Here is a 23,279-nt window from a genome sequence, read left to right on the forward strand (position 1 = left end):
TGAACCTTACAAAGTCCTAAAACAATATTGTGAAGCGACTCTTTTTAGGGAGGAGAACCATTCTTTTGTGAATACATACATGCCTATTAAACGTACAATCAATTGAAAGTTTAAAATACATTAAAAATAACAACGAGATGGTTTTGATGGTTTGAGTTTGAGGGAGAGATATAGAGAGATTCAAGTGATAAGAATGTCGTGAATCACGGGTTCAATATCCTTGATAAGAAAAATAACATCTAACATTTGCCATTTGAAAAAAAATAACAATCATGTAAAAAATTTAAATGTTATCTTATACTTTTAAATTAATTGCTTTTAAAAAGTTGTGAAAACATTTTTTTTCCGCTTAATATTGTTTTCTCTTAATTTTTTTTTTTTACTAAGTGTGCTCATAAAAAATTATTCTCCCGACAATCAGAAAATACCACAACATTGTTAAAAGAGGAATGATATTTTGACAACCAATTTCCAACAACTTTTGGTTACAACCTTTTTCCTCTCTTTCTATTGGACAATAACAATAGAGAGAGAAAAAGGAAGAGAAAGAATAAAAGTACAATGAGAGTATGAGAGAGAGAGTTGTCACAAAAGTTGTTGAAAAATGGATGTTCAAATATCATTTCTCTTGTTAAAAACAAGAGAAAATTACGGGCTTATAAGAAAATAATTAGATATTTGGTTGTCAATTTCATAAACAGTTTCATAGCAAATCTAAAGAGTCTAAGATTGTGGGGATTTCTTGTGGCATCTGGTGGAGGTTAAAGATTATAATAATGACGGGTTAACAAAAAAAAGTAGAAATTTGTTAGGAGTTCGCCTAAACAGAAGAGGCAGAACTTTCACAACGTGTTCGAATTCTATTTGAGAGAGTATCCCTATTTAGTATTGACAGATCCCAAATGAGATTACATTCAAATGAGATTACATTCGGTAAAAGGGAATATATAAAAAAGATTGTAGGAAAATTATACTCATAAAAATCGTAGAAAAGCTATATTTTTTTTCTTCATGAAACTATGAAGTACTGTTAAGAGTTTCACATTAGACGAGATAAAGATTGAATCTATGTTTATAAATGGAAGTATTCTTCATCTTACAAGCTGATTTGTAATACTAAGTTAGGTTCAACCCAAATTCTAAGATAATAGCAGAGCCTATCCAAGATTTGTCAAGTTTATCTAATATTAGGCATAAGTCAACCTAACATATAAAAAAAGTTGTTCTTTTGATTAAGCGACCGATTCACATTGATCTCTAACTTAGAGAAAACACCAATTAAATTATCCAACCTTTACTCTTTTAGTTACTTTAGTTCCTGATGATAAATAGTGACGTTAACTCAGTCAAAAATATGGTTTGGCGGCTATTGAGAAGTCAAATGGCATGTTCATGTGTAAAGGAGAAACCAAAATGAAAGAAAATCAATCCTCCTCCTCTGTTGAGTAGAAGGTCTAACCATGTTTGTTAACCACAATTAGTAGTGCATATTTTTAAACTATAGGTAACACTTTAAAATGTTATGCATACTAGTATGCACACAATCATTTCCATCCGTAAGTTGGTATGACAAAGCAAGTCCGTCCGCCCTACTTTTAACCCATCGAAAAGAGGGTGGGGAAGGCCAACTTAAGTAGCATAGTTTAAATTATCACCCCAACCATTCCCTTGGGGAGTTTGCAGGTCATACCGTCAAACTAATATTTTATATTTTTCCATTCACATGAATCATAATTTTTTACTTTTATGCCTAAAAAAATAGAGTTTTTGACATCATTTGTTTGTTGATGTCATTGCCAAAGAACTCTAACAAAATAATTAAGAGTAGTAGACTAATAATTTTGCGTTATGGATCACAAAATTTCTCAATAAAGAAATTGACAATTTTCTATAAACTAACTTGTGGGTCGGTTCGATCCACCCTGTCACCGCCCTCACTTTTTCATAGTTAAACTGAACGGGCTAACATAAGAATCGAGTTCAAAAACTCAAATCAACCCGCCTAAATCAGTAGGTTAAACAGGACAGTCTAAACTCTAACGAACTCGATCTATTTTACAACCCCTATTTGTCAGCATAATAACTCTTTACTTAAGTCAATTGTAAGTAGTATAATAGTAACTCTGATATAAGTGATGTTTGTAGATTTTATGATTTTGTATATAACTTGCTCAAAATCTGCAAGTCATCCAATTAAAATTGAATTTTGTCAAACTGTCTGACTAGAAGAATCATATACTTACAGATACTTCGTTTTCTTGAAAAAACGATAACAAGGCCCACGCAAGGAGAAAGCGAAAGCGAATTTGGATAAGCAAGTGCCCACTTGCTCATGAAACTTCCATACAATGGGAATGTTTATGATTTCTGGTGTACAATATGCCTTACCTAATTCGTTAAATCGAATTTAGATGAGAATATGTCTTCTATATCCAGTCGAAAACATTTTTATTAGATCAAACAAGATATCATAAGGACATTATTTTATAATCTTGGACAGGTGAAAACAGTTGTGGCCATTGAGGTTACATATGATATACTTGAAATTAAAATAATAATATTGTACTAATCGTGTACTGAACTTTTTTATTAATCCCGAAAAGAAAGCAAATTGCTTGGATAACAAGTAATAAGACAAAGGATGCATGATATTTGATTATTCGTGTGAAATGATGGGCAAGTCATAGAACATCGTCGAGTTTATATTTTGGAGTACAAATACGGGAAAAATATAAACAAAATTAGGAATGTCAAAATCAAAGGGATTAGGTAGGTTTATATGACTTTGAAGTTATAGCTCAAATTCAAAATGCAGATAAACTTGCATTTTATTATTGTTTACTTGCAATTGCAAGCTAGACAAGATATATACATGTACGATGAATTTTGTTTGCTAATGTGTGTCCAACGAAAGCAAATACATTAAATTCATAACTCCTGTCAACCTACCAGCCAAAACCATCACAATTTTTATTTTATATACAATACATTAAATTCACGCTAAACAAACATTGACAATATTTTTTTAATCGTGGAATAAAATAATAATTTTATTGTCTTATGAACACCATTCAGTTGACAAAGATATTGTGATATATAAGTGTTCGATTCAAATATCAGATTCTTCACTTATTCACCTTAATAATTGAATTTTTAGCCTTTAAACTATTTAAACAAATAAAAAATAATAATACCGCTTTTTCCCCGTAGATTATTTCCAATAAAAGTAATTTTATTCGAGACAATATCAAACTCATTTCAACAACAAATGTTACAAATATGAGTATACATAGGGATGGCAAAGCGGGACGAGACAGACCGAAACAATTTAAGTGACCGAGTCTAAAATTCCACCACGGTCCGCTTATTTGTGGGTTGACGAGTTGGCGGGACGGCCCCTCTAACAGAAAAAAATTAATGCATTTTTTAACAATTTTAATGTCATAAAAAAAATATGCTGTTGTTTAAAAAAAAATTGACAACAGATAAATTTGTGGTAAAATTCAGGCTTATGATACAAATTTGGATTATAATGAGTTATTTAGTTGCTCCACTTTAAATTATATCTTACCCATTGATAGAAAAATAAATAAAAAATAGCAAGTTGACGATTTGACGGCTGATCCGTCCCATTTTTTTCAACGAGTTAAGCGGAACGAGCCAACTAAAGATGATAAGTTCAAAACTTCAGCTCAGTCTGCCAAAAATAAAGGATTAAACAAACCGTAGGTTGGACCTGTTTTGTCACTCAAATATACTCATATTCCCTGCTCATGGATTCGATGAAATATATATAATTCCCAAACTTGAAACATACACTTCGCCTTCAACGAGCTCTTTGGATTATTTAATACACATGGGATTCAATTGAATTAATAGCAATATTATCAGCTGTGTACCAGGTTCAAACTATTACTCTAGTAGTCTAGACCAAAAAATTAGGTTCAAACTAGTAGTAATTAATTGATATTTTACATGAACATTAATCATCAGAGGAGTATACAAAATATCAATTAATTAAATATCGTTGTAGTTAACTACTACTACTACAAAAGACGAAATTATATTGGATTAGTTAACTACAACAATATGTTCAATAATTAATTGATATTTTACGCTTCAAGTTAGCTCAAGACGAAATTATACTGAATTAATGTTCCTGATGATTTTGTAGTTTATACTGAATTCCTTTTGCTCTAACTTGAAGCGTAGCTGCTGCTCCAATTCTTTAACTAGTTAAGGGTTCTTACTTCCTATGTACATTATTATCCTTTAATTTTTATCAAATAATACTCAGAAAACTGGATTAAGCAATGATTTACATACCCAACTAGAACGTGTTAAACATTTTATGATAATCGTAAAAGAAAAAAAATTATGATAACATTATACCATATTGAAGATAATACTACACCATAAAAACAAAATAGTTTTGGTACAAAGCAGCAAAAAAATATAAGCACGTTTAGATGAATTCACACGTAGTATTATATATGAAAACTAGATGGTGGTGTCTTAAATTTTGTCTATTGTTCCAAAGTCGATATTTAATTAATTTTATGTTAAATTCAGTAATTGAGATGTCATATCCATCGGTCCATGGTTTTGTGCTCTAATTTTGTTTTCGCTTATAAAATTCGTAGAGTATAACCGTTATTTTTTTTTTCAAAAAGAAATTACTACCATACTGTACAATTTTTAGTCACATTTTTTTGTGTGTACCAAATTGTAACAATAACAAAAGTGATAAATCCAAAATTAGAAGAAAAAAAGAGATGAAGTACGGAAAAGCTGTCTCGCAGGCAAAGTAGGGATGTCAATGGGTATCCATGGGTACGGATAGTATGATATCCGTCCCCGCCCCGTTGGATAATTATGGTACCCGTGCCCGTCCCCGTACCCGTGCGGGTATCTCTATACGGGTAATCCACGGGTATTTAGATACCCACGGATATTCGCGGGTACCCAAGGATATTTGATTTTTTTTTTTTTTACAAAGAAAAATACTTTTTAAATTTCCTGCAAACTTCAACTTTTTTTTTTAAATAGACAAACTTCAACTTTTAACGATCCATACCTAACATATTCCATTCAAGTGTCATAATTCATATCATGATCTAACAAAAATCATGATTATTACATAATCCCAAGCAAATTCATCATACCATAATGCATATGATTCTTATATAATCCATACAAATTCTTGAAGTAAAATAAAAGGATAAAAACATCCAACATCCATAAAGCATAAAAACCTCCAAATAAAAGCTAGAAAAGACTAAAATCAAAATAAACATCCAAAAATTCATATGCATTCCAAGCTATTTTATATATACACATGGATATTTTAGTAATTTACTTAATTTATTAACGGGTACGGATACCCGCGGGTACGGGTACAATCAAATCCGTGTCCGTGTCCATAAAGTAACGGGTAATTAAATACCCGTTTATTATACCCGCGGGTACCCATTTAGCTACCCGCCCCGTGCCCATGACGGATTTTATCCACGGATACCCGCGGGCAGAGATTTTTTTGCCACCCCTAAGGCAAAGGAATAAAAAACCAAAGACACAAAGGATCCTTCTATATTGAGGATCAATCAAAATCTCTAGCTTTTTTTCTTTTTCCTATTTTGAGCTCTCACAATATCACATAGACCGCAGGCACATCTCTGCATTTTTTTAAATTACGAACCGACCACCTCCACAGTCCAGCAAGCAGCAGAGGGGTACACTTTATTGCTGCTCTTCTAACAAGGATGAAACCAAAATAGCTCAGAAGATTATAGTGACATCTTGAGTCATGGTCAACTAACATGAGATCGTTGTGTGTTGAACCCTGAATTCTTACCACCATCACGCACTGAACCCAAGAGATTTTTTTTTTGAAGGAAACCCAAGAGATTGTAAAGCAAGGTAGTTGAACTTGAATGTGATATTGAAAATTAGGATTTATTTAGGGAAGCTATTGTTGACTGTAGTTACCCTAAATAATTTATAAGTAATTATAGTTATATTATATTATTTTCAACATCCAATTTATTTTAAAGTATTATGTTAAGTGGCACATATTATACAAACGAAATGATAATAATCATTTCAAAACTTGCAAACATTAGTGGAGTCGAGGTTTAAACCTCACTCATAACGTTCGGCTAACAATTTCATAATCAATTTTTTAGATAATCGGAAACGAAATATTATATGCACGGATTGATTTATTATTTCATATCTACTCAAAAAAGGTTTATTACTTCATATAACTGTTTGTTTTATATCCGTTTTTTTAAACTAAAAAGGATTATTATTTTAAAGGGAATTAAAAAGGATTATTATTAATAAAAAAAAATTATCCAAATTTGATTGTTACAAAAGAATGGAAAGACAATCCTCCATCCAAATCCTATTGTGCTCTATCAAAAAATATTGGGCCAAATTATTAGACTTGAGAATTTAAGAGTTCGAACCCCGGATCAACTGAGTTAAGCTCACGAGGACATGGATTAATCTTTTCTCTAGTGTTTATTGATTTCTATTAATAATACAATCTTCTCTATAATTTGGGTTCATTCACATTGCATATGCATCTTTCAAAAAAAAAAAAATCACATTGCATATGCATCTTTCGTCGTAGGATCATTCAAGCCTGACCTCTCGTCCAACGCGATGCTGCCAAAAATTCTCGGTCATCGTCCCAGACAATTGCACTGAGCCCCCAAGTACCATCCGACGATAAATTCTCGTCAATGTAATTAGCTTTAAATATCCCATTTCTGGGTTTTCGCCATTTGTCATGCTGATATTATTCATAGATTGTTGTTGATATAATATGTCGTGTTACTAACCTCCCAGATGTTTTGTGAAATAATTGTCGTGTTACTAACCTCCCAGATGTTTTGTGAAAAAATTGTATCCGAGATGTTGTTTGCTTGTTGATATTTCTAAATGCAATTATCTTCTTCAACTATAGTTTATTCATGTGATCCCCTCCATGTTATAAAAAACTCTCTTATTCCTAGCATAGCAATTGTCGTATATGGAAGAGACATAAGCTAGGTTATCCTTCCCTAAATTGTTGATCATGCAAGTTAACCGATCCTTAAACTGCATATAATCATCAATAGGAAATTTTATAGATAATTTAGAGCCAACTAGACTTTCATCGCTCTAGGACAAATCATTAAGCATGATTTATGGTCTCGGCTTTACTGTATCCTCTTGGGCACATTATGGGATAGAAAAAGATAAAAAGGATATATGGAAGAATTATTTCCACAACTTATTTAATGAAATGATATGAGATTTTACTAAACTATAACAAGTTAGACATTAGAGAGGAGGATCAAAAGTATACCTTATAACGTCGCATTTAAGAACCTGAGATAAAAAAAAAAATTGAAAAGGATAGGTAATGGTAAGACACTTATACCAAATGAAGTGTGGAAAAATCTTATAAATAGTGGCAAAGAAAATGATAGGTAATGCTTGTTAACAAAATTATGAGGTCAAAGAAGATGTTGAATGAGTTGAGAATAAACACTTTAATTTTGATCTATAAAAACATGGGGGTATATACAAAATTGTGCAAATTAAATGGAGATTAAACTTATGAGTCGTACCTCGAAGTTGTGGAAAATAGTGAGTTAGCATAGACTAAGAAAATAAACTTAAGTTATTGAAAATCAATTTGCTTTTATGTTAGAGAGATTGACCATGGAAGCTATCTACTTACTATAGTGTGTGATGTAACGATATCGGATGGAAAAAAAACATGCACTTAGTTTTTATTAATATGGAGAAAATGTCTATTAGAGCATCAAGACAGATTTGTGGAAAATCCTATAGAAGAAAAGAGGTTAGGATTGATATTTTTTTTTAAAATACGAATCAAATTTTATATAAGTGAAAATAAGTACAGATGATACTTGTTATGTTACGGGTGTAAAGAGGGCCGACTCAATAATTATTCTATGAGTTGTCCAATAACAAAGCTCATTAAAAATATGGCATGAAGGTACAATAAACGAGTGAGGTCCAAGTCCACCAAGGTGACCACCTCGTCTCTTAGCATGGTGCAACACAAAAATTATCGGGATTATGTTATACCCTAATTTTGGACCTAAAAATACTAGCTCAATTCTTCTTTTCTTGCATTTCAAGTCATTCAAAATATTCTTCTTACATTTCAAGTCATTTGAAATTATCTCTGATCAATTGCATCTTTCTCTGCATTTTATTTCAATGTTATTTGCAAAAATTCATGAAAAAGGGTATTTTAGTCATTTCCTGTATCCAAACTCATTTTTAGTCCTTAAAAATTGTTTGAGTCTTTTCAATTGGTTTGAATAAGTCTTTATTTCAATTTCATGTCAAAATCCATTTCAAAAATTGCATTTGAAGTCATTTTGAGTCAATTTAGCCCCTAGGGGCATTTTAGTCTTTTCATGTGTTAAAGCTCTGTTTAATTTCCAAAAATTGTCTCTGAGTCTTTTCAATTGGTTTGAATAAATTCTTGCTTTAATTTCATGATAAAATCCATTTTAAAATTGCATCTGAGTCATTTTGAGTCGTTTTAGTCCCTAGGGGCATTTTGGTCATTTCACACAAAATTTTGGCAGAGAGAGGTTACTTTAAAGTACCTCATTTAAGTAATTGGTTCGTTTTAGTCCGTTTTGTCATTTTTAATCGTTTCACTTTACGTTATTTTCCATTTTACCAATTTTAATTGAATTTTATTTTTTATTTTCATTTTAGTCCTAAAAATTGTTACTAATTGCATTTTAGTCCTTAAAGTTTCATTATTTGCATTTTGGTCCTTTTAGTTTGTTATTTTTGCAGGTCAAAGTTGGTCAAAGTTTGTTACAAGTCCAGTGCCACATGGCATCAGCAGATTGGTCCAGTCATCATACACATCAGCTATAAAAGCCCAGTCATCAGTCAAAGTCAAGGAGATCCATTCATTCTGTTACACATCACCAGAAACAGATTCCATTTCTCTCTCTACACTTTTTCGATCAAACACCACAAAAAATCACAAAAAGTCTCAAGAACATTCAAGAACACTCTTGAATGTTCAAACCCTAACAATCCATAACCAACTCCAAAATCATCATCAATTGCACAAAATAAACACAAATTATCATAAAAACGAAGCAAAAACCATGCCAATTCAGTAGATTTTCATCAAGTTCGAATAGTTCTCAGTTGATTTTCTTCGAAAATCATCATCATCGAACTGTGTTGATTCCTCTTCTCGCAATTCAAGCCAAAGCCGATCACGAGAAGAAAATCAAAGAACGAAGAAGAATCGTTCGACTCTCATCAAGAATCCACCATTACGAACTACTCGGCATCGTTTCTCTCTTCCTTAATTTGATTCGTGCATGTTCAGGATTTATAATTATGATTTCGAATCGTTCATTACTTCGAAGAACCGAACCTTTACGTCCCTAGATCTAGCAAGATCTAAGAAGTTTTTGAGCGTTCGAGTGTTAGAAATGGGAACGGGGGAGGAAGACAAACGTTTTTATTGTAATCAGTTTCAAAAATAGCATCAGATCATCGGAGAAGATGAAGATTCCGATGAATCTTCATCTTCCTCCGCCGTCCTCCGCCCCTAGTCCCAGTTTCCGGCAAGGCTATGGTTTTTGAGAGAAGTTAGAGAGATTTGGGAAGTTAGAGAGAGAAATGAATGAAGTGAATGAGGGTTGGACCGGTAACTTGGGTTTTATACCCTCCCTGAACCGGTTCGACCCGCTCCAAACCCTAACCCGGCCTGTTTCTCCCCTGAGGCCCATTTTGCATGCTTGAAAGCCTTATTGCTACGCGCCCCCCCTGTCTGTGTGCTCTTGGTGACATTTTGCTGTTTACACCCCTGCTTTGCCTAGAGAGCTTTGAAAAATTCCTAAAAAATTTCTATGCGTTCTTGATCATTTTCTTGATATTTTTGTGATGATATTATGTGTTAAATTTTGATTAAAAAATGTGTGGCATTTTCTTGTTAATTGATTACTATTTTTTGTTAAAAATTGTGAAGTTTTATATGTTCTTGAGTCTAAAAATCTTTTAAAAAACTCTAAAGATTTTCATGTATAGTTCTTGTTAATTTTGTGGTATTTTTGTGATGATCTTTGCATGATAAAAATTGATAAAAATGTGTGTAATATTTTCTTGCTATTTTGTGATGTTTTGTATTAAAAAATTTGTGAAAATTTGCTTGATCATAGTCCCAATTTCTTGATAAATGTTTGTGACCTATACCATATGATTTTGTGAAGTTTTAGCTACTGTTTGTATGTGTTTCTTGCTGCATGTGAATATGTGTAATTAGTTTCTTGTTTTACAAGTCATGTAAATGTGTGTATGTGAAAATAAAGTGCTAAGTGTACCTAAAAATATGTCATGATCCTTGACTTGAATATGCCCTATAATTCTCACACTCATAATACAATGAAGTCTTTGAAAATTGCTTATGATAAGAGAATTATAGGTCATGTACTTATTGAGAGGTTATGGTGAATTTTTACTACATTTTGACACTTTATTCTTGTCATTTTTTACTATTCTTTGTTTAGTATTTCCTTGCCTATCTTTCTATCATTTTATGCCTTATTTTCACTAACCACTCTACTTCATTGTTTCATACATCATGAGCATTCCATACTTCATCTCCTCCTTCACTTTATTTCTTGCACTTTAAATTTTTACCAAGAGTTAGAATGTAAAAAAAAACTTAGGATTTTTTGTACTTTACTTTTATGCAATTTTAATTTCCTGCAAGACCATAGAATGTAAACTAGGGCATGATGTAAAGGACAATGAGCTCTAATGATGTACACCGACACAAGCACCGACACATGCACACACATCACATAGATATTTTTTAGATGTATGGCTAGGATATGCATGTTTAGATGTTTGTTTAGGATTGAATGTTTAGATGAATGCTTAGGATTTGCACTTAGAAAAATCATTTTCCAAAAAAAATATGGACAATATCACTCAAATCATTTTCTAAATAAACCTTGGGATCAAAATCCCATTGTATTTTCCCTTTTATTTTCTTAATCAAATTCCAATGAAAATTAATCATACTTGACTATTTTCCAAAATCACTAATCAAACCCCACTTTTCCTAAAGTCTCATGCCTTTAAGGCCTCTCAATCTCCATTCTTCAAAATTCCATTTTCAAACTTAAAATCAACCAACAAAAACAAAAACATTTTTTGGAAGAGAACTACGGTGGATTTGATCCCTTAAACGGGTACGTAGGCAAGGAATCAAAATTCCTTCAATTCAAATAAAATAAAAATTCAAACACTTTCTTCTCCCTCCAATTCTTCACTTAGTAAACCTCAGGTGTAAATATCATTTTTTCGAATAGCATTTAAAAATAAAGCGCGCGCGTAGAAAGTAAAGACGGTTCCTATATGATACTATAGTCGTTATGGGTGCCTAACACCTTCCCGTAGCGAAAACAACTCCCGGACCTCGATTCTCAAGGGTTTTGCTTATTTTTTCCCTTCCCAAGAAAAAATGAGATATCACCGGTTAAAAAGGTTCAAACGTAATCAATGTTTGACACCCGAAAACCAAGATAAAACAGATTAAAACATGAAACTCATATATTTGTGACCACTAATATGCTTAAACCAAACAAATATTTTTTTTTTCTTTAGTAATTTCCTTATAGGAATCCTTAAAGCAGCAGCACCACATATAGATCGACAAACCCCAACTAGGTAAAAAAAATGGATGGAGAGATAGTTAACGGCATCTAAGACGGAGAAGGACGGAAAGCAAGGGTCCCCACTAGCCAACATGAAACAGCGTTAACGATAAAAAGCATAGACATTTATAACAAACCCTTGAGAAACTTTCTGCAATTTGGCAAAGACCATACCATTATAGGAAATGCATCTCTCAACTTTATCTTTGTGATTTCCATTGTCTGTGATTGCACGCCAAGACTTATCTATACAGAGGATAGGAACTAGAAAGGAGACATAAATCAAACATAGTAAACAACAACAATCAGGTGAAGAAATATATAGATAGATAGATAGATAGGTAGGTAGGTTATCTAGCTATGGCTCGAGGAAAGATCCAGATCAAGAGAATAGAGAACACAACGAACAGACAAGTAACTTACTCAAAACGAAGGAATGGTCTTTTCAAGAAGGCCAATGAGCTCACTGTTCTTTGTGATGCTAAGGTTTCTATTATCATGTTCTCCAGCACTGGCAAGCTTCATGAATACATTAGCCCCTCCGCCTCGTATGTTTCTTTCTCTAACCCTAGCTAGCTTCTCTATTTATCTAGATTTATAATAATATGTCTTCTGATTTATATTATTGTCTTGGTTCTTTGTAGAACAAAGCAGTTTTTCGATCAATATCAGATGACTGTAGGAATTGATCTGTGGAACTCTCATTATGAGGTTAGATCCATTTTCCCTTTTCCTTTTTCTTTTATTTTTTTTCATATTAAAAGTTATATTTATTGGTTTTTTCTTGTTCCATAGAATATGCAAGAGAACTTGAAGAAACTGAAAGATGTCAATAGGAATCTTCGCAAGGAGATTAGGTATATAAGTATTATAAATTTCTTTGGTGATTTATATATTGATCCTTCCCTAAATCCTATATATAAATATGCATATGTGTGTTGTACTACGTACTAGGCAGAGGATGGGGGAATGTCTGAATGATCTGAGCATGGAAGAGCTGAGGCTTCTTGAGGATGAAATGGACAAGGCTGCCAAGGCTATTCGTGAGCGCAAGGTTAGATTATATTACTTAAATTAAAGTACTACTTCATTTATATATAGCTTTATCGATTTAGATATAAAGCTTTACATCCAAAATTTCATCACACATATAAATTAAGGAACAGATGCTATAGCTTGAGCTTCTGATCCAGAGACATAGAATTTAGTTGAAATTTTATAGAATAGTTAACAAATCGCAGCGTGTCGTACAAAATGGACTTTTAGGACTAATTAATCATGTTCATCCTTTCGTAATCTGTTTTATTTACGGAATAATCTTCGTTAAATTCTGCCTTGCAGCTAATTTGGAATTATATTTGTCTGCTTTAAAGAAAGAGTACCTTTTTGAAGAATTTTTGTTTAGTTATTTAAAATTTATTGTTGCAATTTGTGTTTTAAAATTGTTTTTCAATATAAGTAAAATGCATTAATGAGTCCTGGTGATATTATACTCTAAACCCATTACAACAAAAGTACTAAATAATTGAGTTCAAGTGTTTAAGAAACTTCACCAACAGCGAATCGTCGGGAGAATCCGAGTTCGATTATTGAGTTGAACAATTTTTTGTCATCTCGTTCCTTTGTCATGATATGAATAATTAATAGCATTATTGCTACTAAAACAGATAATATTGTGTCAATTTGTTATCATATAAGCTATAAACTATTTTCATAAAATATATTGGAGAAGGGAATCGAGAGGGGAATGGATCCTCTCATGTGTAATTTACACATGAGAAAATAAATGGTGATCTCTCATCATTCAAACACACAACATATCTAAATTTCTCTTTTTTATGAATGCTAAGAGATCATACTTTAACGTCTCATGTTTAAATTACACATGAGAGGATCAATTCCATTTGTGAGCTGATGAAAATAAGTTGAAATCAGTTTATGTACATGTCATTACATATGGGTGAAAATAGATAAGACCAACCAACATGAGCTTATCTTAGTTTCAAGCAAGACTTTTTTTTAAAAAAAAAAAAAAATAGGCTAAGCAAACACATTTTAGAAACTCATTAAGAGGTTAGACTAAAAGTCATCTACACGCCTTTTTTTTTTTTTGTATAGATGAAATGACGATAGTCATTGAAAACTCATACACATAAGTAGACAAGTTAGGGTGTAAATCCCAATCACGACGTCCACCTAAGTCATTTTAAAATTTGGTCAATTGAATTAGACTTGTGGTCCTATGACATACTTCAATTATATAAATAATATTTTTTTTTACTACTACTACGTTTAGTATTGTGTCAAATCATACGTTAACTTTTTATGTAATTTAAACATATTTCATCTGCATCAATTTTTGTCATATTTAAGGGATTATTATAAAGTAGAGTTTAAATATAATGTCATATAAAAATTTATATTATCTAAAATTTCATGTTAAATTTCAAACTAAATTTTGATATCATGAATGGTTATCTTGTCAATCGAAGCCTTGATTTTTATCGTAGTATATTTACGAAAGTCTTCATCACCACTTTACAATGCAGCTTTTATTCATAAAAAAATAGTGAAGTAGGGTTTTATAAAGGTCCGGGCTTAAAAAATAGCATATGACAAGTAATGTGTTAGACTCGGACCTTACATTATCATATAATTATATAATCATATCTTGCATGATATTATAGTTTAGCCCATTCCCACCCACACCCTCACGTCTAAGATTGAACATTTGAAGTGTGACTATTGGCATGATAGGGGTCACATGATAGCAAGTGACCCAATAGATTTTGGCTATGATACTATCGTAGAATTAAACATAACTCAATCTTACAAAGTTGACTTGTAAAGGTCGATGGCGTCTCTCTTTATAAACTCCAATACTATATTAAAATTTATGTTCAAAATCGGATTGCATTTACTTGTAAAATCGGTTTGGTGCAGAATAAAAATATTTGGATTAAGAAAAATACATTTTTCTAATTTCAAGATTTCCACACACAAAAGTGTGAAAGAATTGACAGATAAAATTAGATCAAATGCATCTAAAGGTCCTTTAAGTTTTTCGTTTTTCCCAAAGTGATCCTTTAAGTTTCAAAAGTCTCAAACAAGTCCTTTAAGTTTCAAAAGTCCCAAACAAGTCCTTTTAGTTTTTGAATCGTTTCAAACAAGTCATTTTAAAGGATGATGATATTCAGATAATAGCAACAAAGAGCATTATCCACCATTTGTCATACCTAAAAAGATGACTAATTTTAAGTGGATGTTAGGAGCAAGATTTGGTACCAAAGATGAGTTCAAGGAAGCAATTACCAACTATGCTATCTACAATATGACTTGTTTGAAACGATTTAAAAACTAAAAGGACTTGTTTGAGACTTTTGAAACTTAAAGGACCACTTTGGGAAAAACGAAAAACTTAAAGACCTTTAGATGCATTTGACCGATAAAATTATATTTTGATAGTTAGAATTGATAAAAACTAATAAGATAAAAAGTTATTTATTAGAACCTAACATTATATATATATCCAATAATTATCTAGGCCGTTCAAAAAAATTATTTGGTGAAAAGTATGCCAACATTCGGCTCAAAATTGGGCAGCCAAGTTCCCTCTGTTGCATTCATTTGCCAATGATGATAATATTTTTTTCTGAGGATTACTCAATTGGCTCTTTCTTTTGTTCAACGTACCGAGTCACAATTTCAATAGGCATTTTGTCCAGATATTGTGAGTGGTTGATGGGGCTCAAGAGCAATCACCTTGATTGCCAAATTCAAGGCATCATGCAATTGGCAAATCCACAACTAACTTCGATGCTTTTTTGGATGATCAAAATTCACAGAAAATTACAAAAAATCAGAGAATAAGAACATTGAAATATATAATACCATGTCCATGATAGTAACATGAGATGGGCATGGCATGGGGAGTACCAAAATTGGGGGCTCCCGCCAATCCTGTTGTAAGTTGTGATTTCATTCTGATCATCACAGCTTAATTTGTGTCTGTCATGCAATGTTTTAAATTGAGAAAGGGACCACACAGTACTGGTCCACTACAAGAACCAATTGCAAACTATTGAATTTCTATTAACTCTGTACTGGCCTAATAACTTTGGTTCTTTTTTTTTACTTCATTTTATCTATAAATTACAGGTGTTCAGTTCAAATTGTTGGTTCTGCAGTATATTCCACAAAATCAAATTGTTTTCTCCATTAATTTTCAGTTAGCATAAACTTTTAGCCGATGCTAAATTGCTTGCTAGTACCAATTTTTCGAGCAGCGGCAAATCCTCTATATGTGTCTCCTTCTCCAGTTTTTTACTTATATAGAATGAAAGCATGCAGTTAAATATTTTTACTCTGCATATCGTTTTCCAATCAATTTGTCCCAAGTGTAAATTCTACACAAACCTCTCACCTTGTTAGTTTGTTATACAATTTGAAGATTTTGAACTTACAATATATACCATGCTAACGAGTTTCTTATGACAATGGATTACAGTATAAGGTGATAACAAATCAGATTGACACCCAAAGGAAGAAGGTAAAGTTGATTAACTTATTTCTTGTTCATAGGTAGTTAGTTGATATTATATTTGATACTGACATTTTGTTTTTGTAGTTTAATAATGAGAGAGAGGTGCACAACAGACTCCTGCGTGACTTGGTATGTATCATGCATGCTTATAACTTAGATAGAATTACATATAGGTAGTATATACTATATAGCTAACTTTAAAATTGATTGATTTAATTATGGAAGGATGCAAGAGCAGAAGATCCACGTTTTGAAATGATGGACAATGGAGGGGAGTACGAGTCTGTGATTGGATTCTCAAATTTAGGTCCACGCATGTTTGCATTGAGCTTACAGCCTACTCATCCTAATCCTCACAATGGAGGAGCATCAGCTGCCTCGGATCTCACCACTTACCCTTTACTTTTTTAGTCACTTCTCTCTCAGAATCAGAACAACAAATACCACAATCACTTTCCAACAATAATATGATACTATGACTAATTATATATCACGTACTGTTTAAGATATATATGCACTCAATCTCATTCTGTTTTCAGTTAATTGTATGTATCTTTATAAACATGATCATCTTAAATATCTTCGATCAAAACACATGTAATGTATGATTTAAATCGTAACTGATCATTAAATGTTAACTGTACATGTACTCTTGAGATATGATATGATGTGATGTATGCTTTTGTTGAGTGTTGAGGATGCTTAGCAATTACCGTGGCAGCTACTTCATTCACAATGTAGTTTTTTCCTTAACTTTGACACAATCGTCCAGAGCTAAGAATTTGTTTGCTTTTAGAAAGAATTATAAAGAAAGGGGTGAAATTATAGATTGCATAGGAGTATAAGACAAGTTTTTTTTAGGATAGTATAAGATAAGTTATAAATTATAATATTTGATTTTCTTTTTAGAGAACTTATATTATTTGATTGATATATTCATTCACTTACATGATTCGAATATTTGTTTTATATTAATTCACTCAATATATTCATTCACTCAAATATTAAATGTGAGTGATTGATATATTCATTCACTCACATGAATAAATCTAATATTTGTCTAATTCTCGTAGAAAATATGAAATGTGAGTGATTGAATATATTCATAGGAGTATTTGAGTGATTCGAAATGTGAGTGAATATTAGACAAATATTAGATTTATTCTTGTCAAATTATTCTTTTTAGGATGGCCAAATTGAATATTTGATTTATTCATTCACTCACATTGCATCAACGGTCACAATTTCTACAATCGTAGTGGACATAAGCGCAATATATATTTTTATTGATTGATATCATACATAAGCGCAATTGTCACAATATTGCCACATAAGACCACTTTACAACAGTAATTTAGAATTCTTTCAACTTAGAATTAACCTTAAAATGTTGGATTTTGAAAACCAGCTGAATGTCCTACTTTTGTCTTGTTATTTTTGAAAATATTTAGTTGATTTTATATACTTTTAAAGGTAAATTATATACTAAAGAGATTATAAGAGGCACTCTAGTCAATACAACAAAATTACTCCTCATAGGCAATACAATAATTTCTTGGTCTTGGATTAATACATCATTCAAAGAAAAAATAAAGAGATCAACGAGAATTTGACAAGAAATCAAACATGTCCTGAAAAACATGATTCGATTACGACACTCTTTGGCCATTAAAAATTATCAATTTTCTTATACTGCAAAAAAAATTATGTCCATGTTTTTTGATGGAGCATCGTTCTTCTGAACATCACAAATCCGACCGCATACACGGATACCGTTTAGTAAATAGTAATACACTCAAAATAATTGTTAAAGTGACGAAGAGAGAAAGACATTAATTTTAAAGAAACACAATTGTATGGAAGTGTATTTTAATAAGTTGTTCGACAACTTTTAGTTGTCAAAATAAGTTTTTTTTTTTTTTTTATGTCCATCTTATCGACTTTACCAAAAAAAAATTAATGAAGGAAAGAAGAGGGGGTTCAAGGTGGGGGCTCCAGTGTAAAGACCATTAGCAAAGGACCCATCAACCGACTATTCTGGCATCCTTGATCTCACTCAGCCTCCAAACAATGTTGATCCCAATATTCTTTTTCCCTGGCATAAAATGCTGCTACCTCGGCATCCTGCTGATATTAAAGATTTCAAATATGCATCGAGAAACTTAAATTGTAAAACTTGAATTAAAAGCATTGCTAAAGGCTACATAAACTTTGTTAAGATTTGCAGAAGAAACTTGCCGTGTCTCCTTGATCAAATTCTTTATGAGTACAAAGCCAGTTGCAAAGACTTTGATACAGAAAGAGAGCTAGAAGGAATTCCTGTGCAAATCGAACTGAAGGAGTCTCCTCCATAACTCTAGTTAGGATAGTAAGAAACCCCTCTCTCCCAGCCCCTTGCTGTTTATAAATTGATATTTTAAACAATTAAAATATGCACAAAGAAACTAAAATTGTGAAACTTGAATCAAAAGCATTGCTAAAGTTTCCGTAAACTTTTTGTTAACGTTTGCAGAAAAAAAAAAAAAAATGCCTGGGTAGAAGTTGAAGATTTAGCCCTCACATAGCCGTGCCAATAATAAGGAATAGGCACACGGGGACTGCGTCTAAAGAGAACATCCACTAGATTGAGTTTGAGCATGAATCCAACAAAAGAATGCTCTTCGTGTATGCTCTCTAGCAAAAATAAGAAAGAATGAAATCATAAATCACTATAGGACGACATCAATATAATAAAATAATAATGAACGAAACGAGTTCAATATTCCAAGTTTAGAATAATAATGAAAGAAATGGGCTCAATATCCCAAGTCTAGAAACAATCCCAACCAAAACATAACCAACCTTTGTGCATCAACACTCAAGAGCTTCCATGTTCGTAAAAACAAGAAAGAAAAAGAATTGCATCTTCACATGGTTCTAAAGTCAAAATCTAAATCATGAAAAATGGAAGGAGTGCAAGTTAACCCAAATTAATTCAACCAACTGCAGAAAACATATTCATAGTTCAACATGGACAACATAGAGCAAACTTACTTTCACTTCAAGAGTTTAAGTTGCCTAATCTTAAACAAAGACAACAAAGTAGACAATCTAGAATAAAAACATGCATATGATTTGAGGTACCTATTTGCACTTGTGAGATGATGTCGATTGGGGAGACACTCAATTGCTGGAACCGTTCCATCAAATTCAAACAGCACAACTAGTATGAAAGAACAAAATTCATATACAAATTTAAATGATGATGACGATGAATCGATGATGATAATAATAATAGTAACAACAACACGTTGCTTATTGATGTTAGAGAATCAATTAAAATCTCTCAAATACACATTGAATTCAGAGGAAAGCTCATTGCATCCTCCAAAATAAAAAGAAAACCTGCTGCAAGTTATTATCTGCTTGGCAAGGAAATGGAATTAACAGAGATGAAGTACTAATGTATCACATGGAATGAAGGCACAAGAGCTGCATTCATAGATTCATGCTCTAGTTTCTAACAGTCAACACAAAGTCACCACATTGTTTCTAGCTCCAAAATCACACGGAGGAATTTGAATGATCACAGGAGAATGAAGTTGCAGTTTACAAGAGAAATCACCCTGAAGAGGAATGTTTCATTCTCAGCCTTTGAAAACAAAGGAAGCATACACAAACACACACAATTATTGGAAAATTAAAACCCAACTTAACAATAAAGGACAGAAAATTAGTGTCTAGGGTTTAACTACTCACAGCCTAAAAAGCAAAGGTTATGAAACCCTAACCCCTAAACTAGCATAAAATAAAATTCGAGAAGATTCAAATATTTCCAGCCATCTACCTTGAGCAAAGAAAGAATGGCGGAGAAAGAGGTCGATCGCGTGTGGAGAGAGGGAGAGGGAAATATGAACCTGAAAATTGAAGATTCAACCACAGCACGATGACGAATGAGGGGCGGGAAGGGGAGAAAATGAAGAACAAAACGAACATGCAACACGATATGGGAACAAGGTCAGTGAGAGAATACATGAGTGAAAGTCGACAGCCCTAGTTAGGTAGATGCCCAAAAAATCATGTGTTTTAAAGGTATAAAGCATCGCCCTTATTTGTCATTCTGGGAGAGTCTGGAATATATCAATTGAGGTTTGTTAATGATTTCAAATCTCCTAGAACTTGCTTCAAAATTTCAGTGACGTTGTGTTCAAATTTTAGGGTAAAAAGACAGCTGCAGCAGGTATTTTATTTCTTTAAGCCTTCAGCATAGTGGACCTATACTAGATTACTATAATACTTGCATTGAGGTTTATGCGGGTCGTATTATCATCACAGGTGATGACAGGAATGGCATCCAAACCAAGGACCTTAGTAAACTTGCGCATTGTTGGGTATAGAAAGGGCCAGATCAAACTAATATGGATTTTATTTTTCTCAAGAGGAGATATGTAATCAGTTTGACGTTTGAGGAAACACATACTCTAGAAGCTAAAGTGGTAGATATTCTAAAGGATCAATTTGAAAGCTAATAACTAGTTTACTTGATTAAGATTCATTTTGACATTCCTTAAACAATTCATGCAGAAACCTGGAGTTTCATTTCCAATTGCCAGACAATTCATTACACTCGAAACCTATTTTAATCTCTTCAAATTCAGTGTGAACTTAACCTTAACTTATGTGTTCTACATCTGCACCCTCTGCCCAAAAAAGGTTTCATGCTTGAGGACAACTACAAACAAATTTGATCTTTTACTGTTTCATTTGAAATGAATTCAACGATAAAGTGAATAGCCATTATGCCGTACCTCGATGTCGCCAACATTAGCAGTATGATGAATAATTGATTCATCTTCATTTCCAATGTCTTCTGTCTCATCTGGCCCAGAATTTTCAGACGAAGCAACTGCATCTCCAGAGTATGAAAGAATGCCCATGGCTAGTCCAAACATCTTCAAAATATTCTCATCATTCCAGTATCTGCAAGGAAATAATCACTTCAGAAATTATTATCCAATTTACACCACAACAATTTATGGTGAAAATATGGAAATGCCAGAACAATAAAATATGATTTTAAAAAAAGGTGTTTAAACCTCATCATTACAGCAGGACCACCATTCTCTATCTCATCTAATATAAGTTTCAAACATGGATCTTTTTGGATGTGTGCCATTCTCTGTTTACGCTGGCCTTTATTTGTCGGATTGACAAAAATTTCAGGCACGGAAGACATTGATGGGTCCTGTGATAGACAGCAGATACATTCTAATCTAACAACCAGTAGATGTGTTACAAACATAACGAAGAAATTTTATAAATACCTGCATCAATACATCACTCAGGCGCTCGACCATTTTCCATAAATCAATATTCTCTATGATCTTTTGCATGGTTGAAACATACTTCTGATCATTAGAATTTGGAAGACGATCCCGAGTTTCTCCATGCAAAGTTTCCTGAAGCTGTTCAGCTATCTGATTTGAAGATGGATATTTTTCTACATGTTCAGCCAATTCCTTAATATTTGGATCCTATAACAACATATTGACATTTTAAGTATCTTTAAGTCTCCATGATGAAATCATTAACAGTTAACATAGCTTGATTATCAATAAATACAGCACACACTACACATATAATGCAAATAACGTAGCTTACATTGAGAAGAGCTGAGAAATCTAAAGGCTTGGCTGGAAAACCAGTCCTACGTCCATGAGTTGCTGTAGTGGAGGATGATTTATTTTTGGATTTCTTATTTTTTCTTCGACAATTCTTCTTTGGTGTTTTTATTCTCTGCTGATCATCTACAAAATCATCAAAACCTATCATACAAGTAGAAATCAGATAAGAGGATACTTATGTAATGTAATAACCTATCTAAACCACACTTGTGTCTGGTGTCCGACACTAACACATGTGATTTCATTCAATTACGTCATTTTTTCAAACAATTATCGATGTGAACGTGCCTACTATAAAGCATAGATGCTCCTCTATTAGACGTGTCCGGTGTTGGACACGTGTCGTGTCCGCCAACGACACATATAATTACACTGAATTATATTATGATTTTTTCAAATTATTAGCGGTGTTGACATGTCAATATCCATGTCATGTCCGGTGTCCCTTTCAGTGCTTCATACGTGCCGATGTCGTGTTGGTGTGTGCGCTTCGTAGGTAACAACTGGGGCAAATAACAAATAGCGATATCAGCATCAATTATAGATACATACCAGCAGGAAAATTCTTCTGCGAATTGGAAGCCATGATCTAAGAAATCAAAATACTGAGAGAAAGGAAGGAAACAACGACGGCGAGGAAGAAGAAATGGTAGTAGATTGTAAAGGCTTGAATTAAAAAGTTACTCATTACCAATTTTATTCCTTTCCTGGACTAATTTTAGGGACAATTTTAATTTTAATTTTAATTTTAATTTTAATTTTAATTTAATACACAACAGTGAAAGGTTAATTCCCTATAAAAAACATTAAAAGGGTAATTAACAATTGGGAAATGCTAACCGGTGCCCTGGGGCACTGTTTAAGGATATGAAAAAGGAAATTATATAGTAGTTAATGCATTAAAATTGTGTAACTAATTTATAATAAAGTCAAAAACAGTTACCTTTTATGATAATAATTCTCTTTTATGGTATGTTTAACTAGTGCCCGGGACACCGATTAGCGGGACCCTTAACAATTTTAGTAATTTGTTGGACTTTCATAGCTTTAGAGAAATAATTATTTTGGTTTAGACTAAATTACATTTCTCCCCCTAAATATGTTTAAACTGTGTTTCTCTTCTTTAAAACATATTAGAAAATATTTCACTCCTTTTCTGAGAGAAACTTGAATTATATTCCACTCATTTTTTAAGTTAAAATATACACTTTACTTTCATAATAATTTTTTTTATTTCTAATAATCTTAAAAATAATAATAATAATAATCTAATACACTTCTAAAAAAAATAGTATTACAAGTCCATTTTAATATAATTAAAATTTAAATGCATATATATTT

At 32.4% G+C, this 23,279-nt stretch overlaps 2 protein-coding genes across 4 annotated transcripts; one reads left to right on the forward strand and one right to left on the reverse strand.

The window, feature by feature from the left end:
- The first annotated feature begins 11,873 nt into the window (after positions 1 to 11,873).
- On the forward strand, positions 11,874 to 16,913 carry AP3 (K-box region and MADS-box transcription factor family protein). Its single transcript, XM_085757050.1, has 7 exons — positions 11,874 to 12,280; positions 12,377 to 12,443; positions 12,528 to 12,589; positions 12,687 to 12,786; positions 16,240 to 16,281; positions 16,360 to 16,404; positions 16,501 to 16,913. The coding sequence occupies exons 1-7, from the start codon at positions 12,093 to 12,095 to the stop codon at positions 16,684 to 16,686; spliced, it is 690 nt and encodes a 229-aa protein (XP_085613176.1). The 5' UTR covers positions 11,874 to 12,092; the 3' UTR covers positions 16,687 to 16,913.
- Positions 16,914 to 18,088: 1,175 nt separating this feature from the next.
- Positions 18,089 to 22,639, reverse strand: LOC146942933 (ankyrin repeat domain-containing protein 2A-like). 3 transcript variants are annotated; one of them, XM_085757040.1, is made up of 9 exons: positions 22,491 to 22,639; positions 21,916 to 22,079; positions 21,579 to 21,788; positions 21,351 to 21,499; positions 21,063 to 21,234; positions 19,399 to 19,477; positions 18,836 to 18,948; positions 18,514 to 18,672; positions 18,089 to 18,399 (listed from the first exon to the last, which is right to left on the reverse strand). In XM_085757040.1, exons 1-9 carry the CDS (start codon positions 22,522 to 22,524, stop codon positions 18,328 to 18,330), a joined length of 1,152 nt encoding a protein of 383 aa, XP_085613166.1. In that variant the 5' UTR covers positions 22,525 to 22,639; the 3' UTR covers positions 18,089 to 18,327. The 3 variants fall into 3 exon arrangements, with proteins under 3 accessions (XP_085613166.1, XP_085613164.1, XP_085613165.1); XM_085757038.1 differs by having other exon boundaries at positions 18,806 to 18,948; XM_085757039.1 differs by having other exon boundaries at positions 18,806 to 18,948; positions 21,916 to 22,061; positions 22,491 to 22,630.
- Between the last annotated feature and the right edge of the window lie 640 nt (positions 22,640 to 23,279).

Source organism: Medicago sativa, chromosome 3 (genome assembly GCF_051527215.1).
Source record: "Medicago sativa cultivar Bolivia chromosome 3, Bolivia_mono, whole genome shotgun sequence".
Classification (NCBI taxonomy): domain Eukaryota; kingdom Viridiplantae; phylum Streptophyta; class Magnoliopsida; order Fabales; family Fabaceae; genus Medicago; species Medicago sativa.

Excerpts from the sequence above, each read along its gene's own strand:
- AP3 (XM_085757050.1), top strand. The coding sequence starts at position 12,093 with ATGGCTCGAGGAAAGATCCAGATCAAGAGAATAGAGAACACAACGAAC. Across the intron at positions 12,281-12,376 it reads TACATTAGCCCCTCCGCCTC|AACAAAGCAGTTTTTCGATC; the intron begins GTATGTTTCTTT and ends GGTTCTTTGTAG. Across the intron at positions 12,444-12,527 it reads TGTGGAACTCTCATTATGAG|AATATGCAAGAGAACTTGAA; the intron begins GTTAGATCCATT and ends CTTGTTCCATAG.
- LOC146942933 (XM_085757038.1), bottom strand. The coding sequence starts at position 22,524 with ATGGCTTCCAATTCGCAGAAGAATTTTCCTGCTG. Across the intron at positions 19,478-21,062 it reads CTAATGTTGGCGACATCGAG|TTGTGCTGTTTGAATTTGAT; the intron begins GTACGGCATAAT and ends CTTTCATACTAG. Across the intron at positions 18,949-19,398 it reads CATCTCACAAGTGCAAATAG|AGAGCATACACGAAGAGCAT; the intron begins GTACCTCAAATC and ends TATTTTTGCTAG.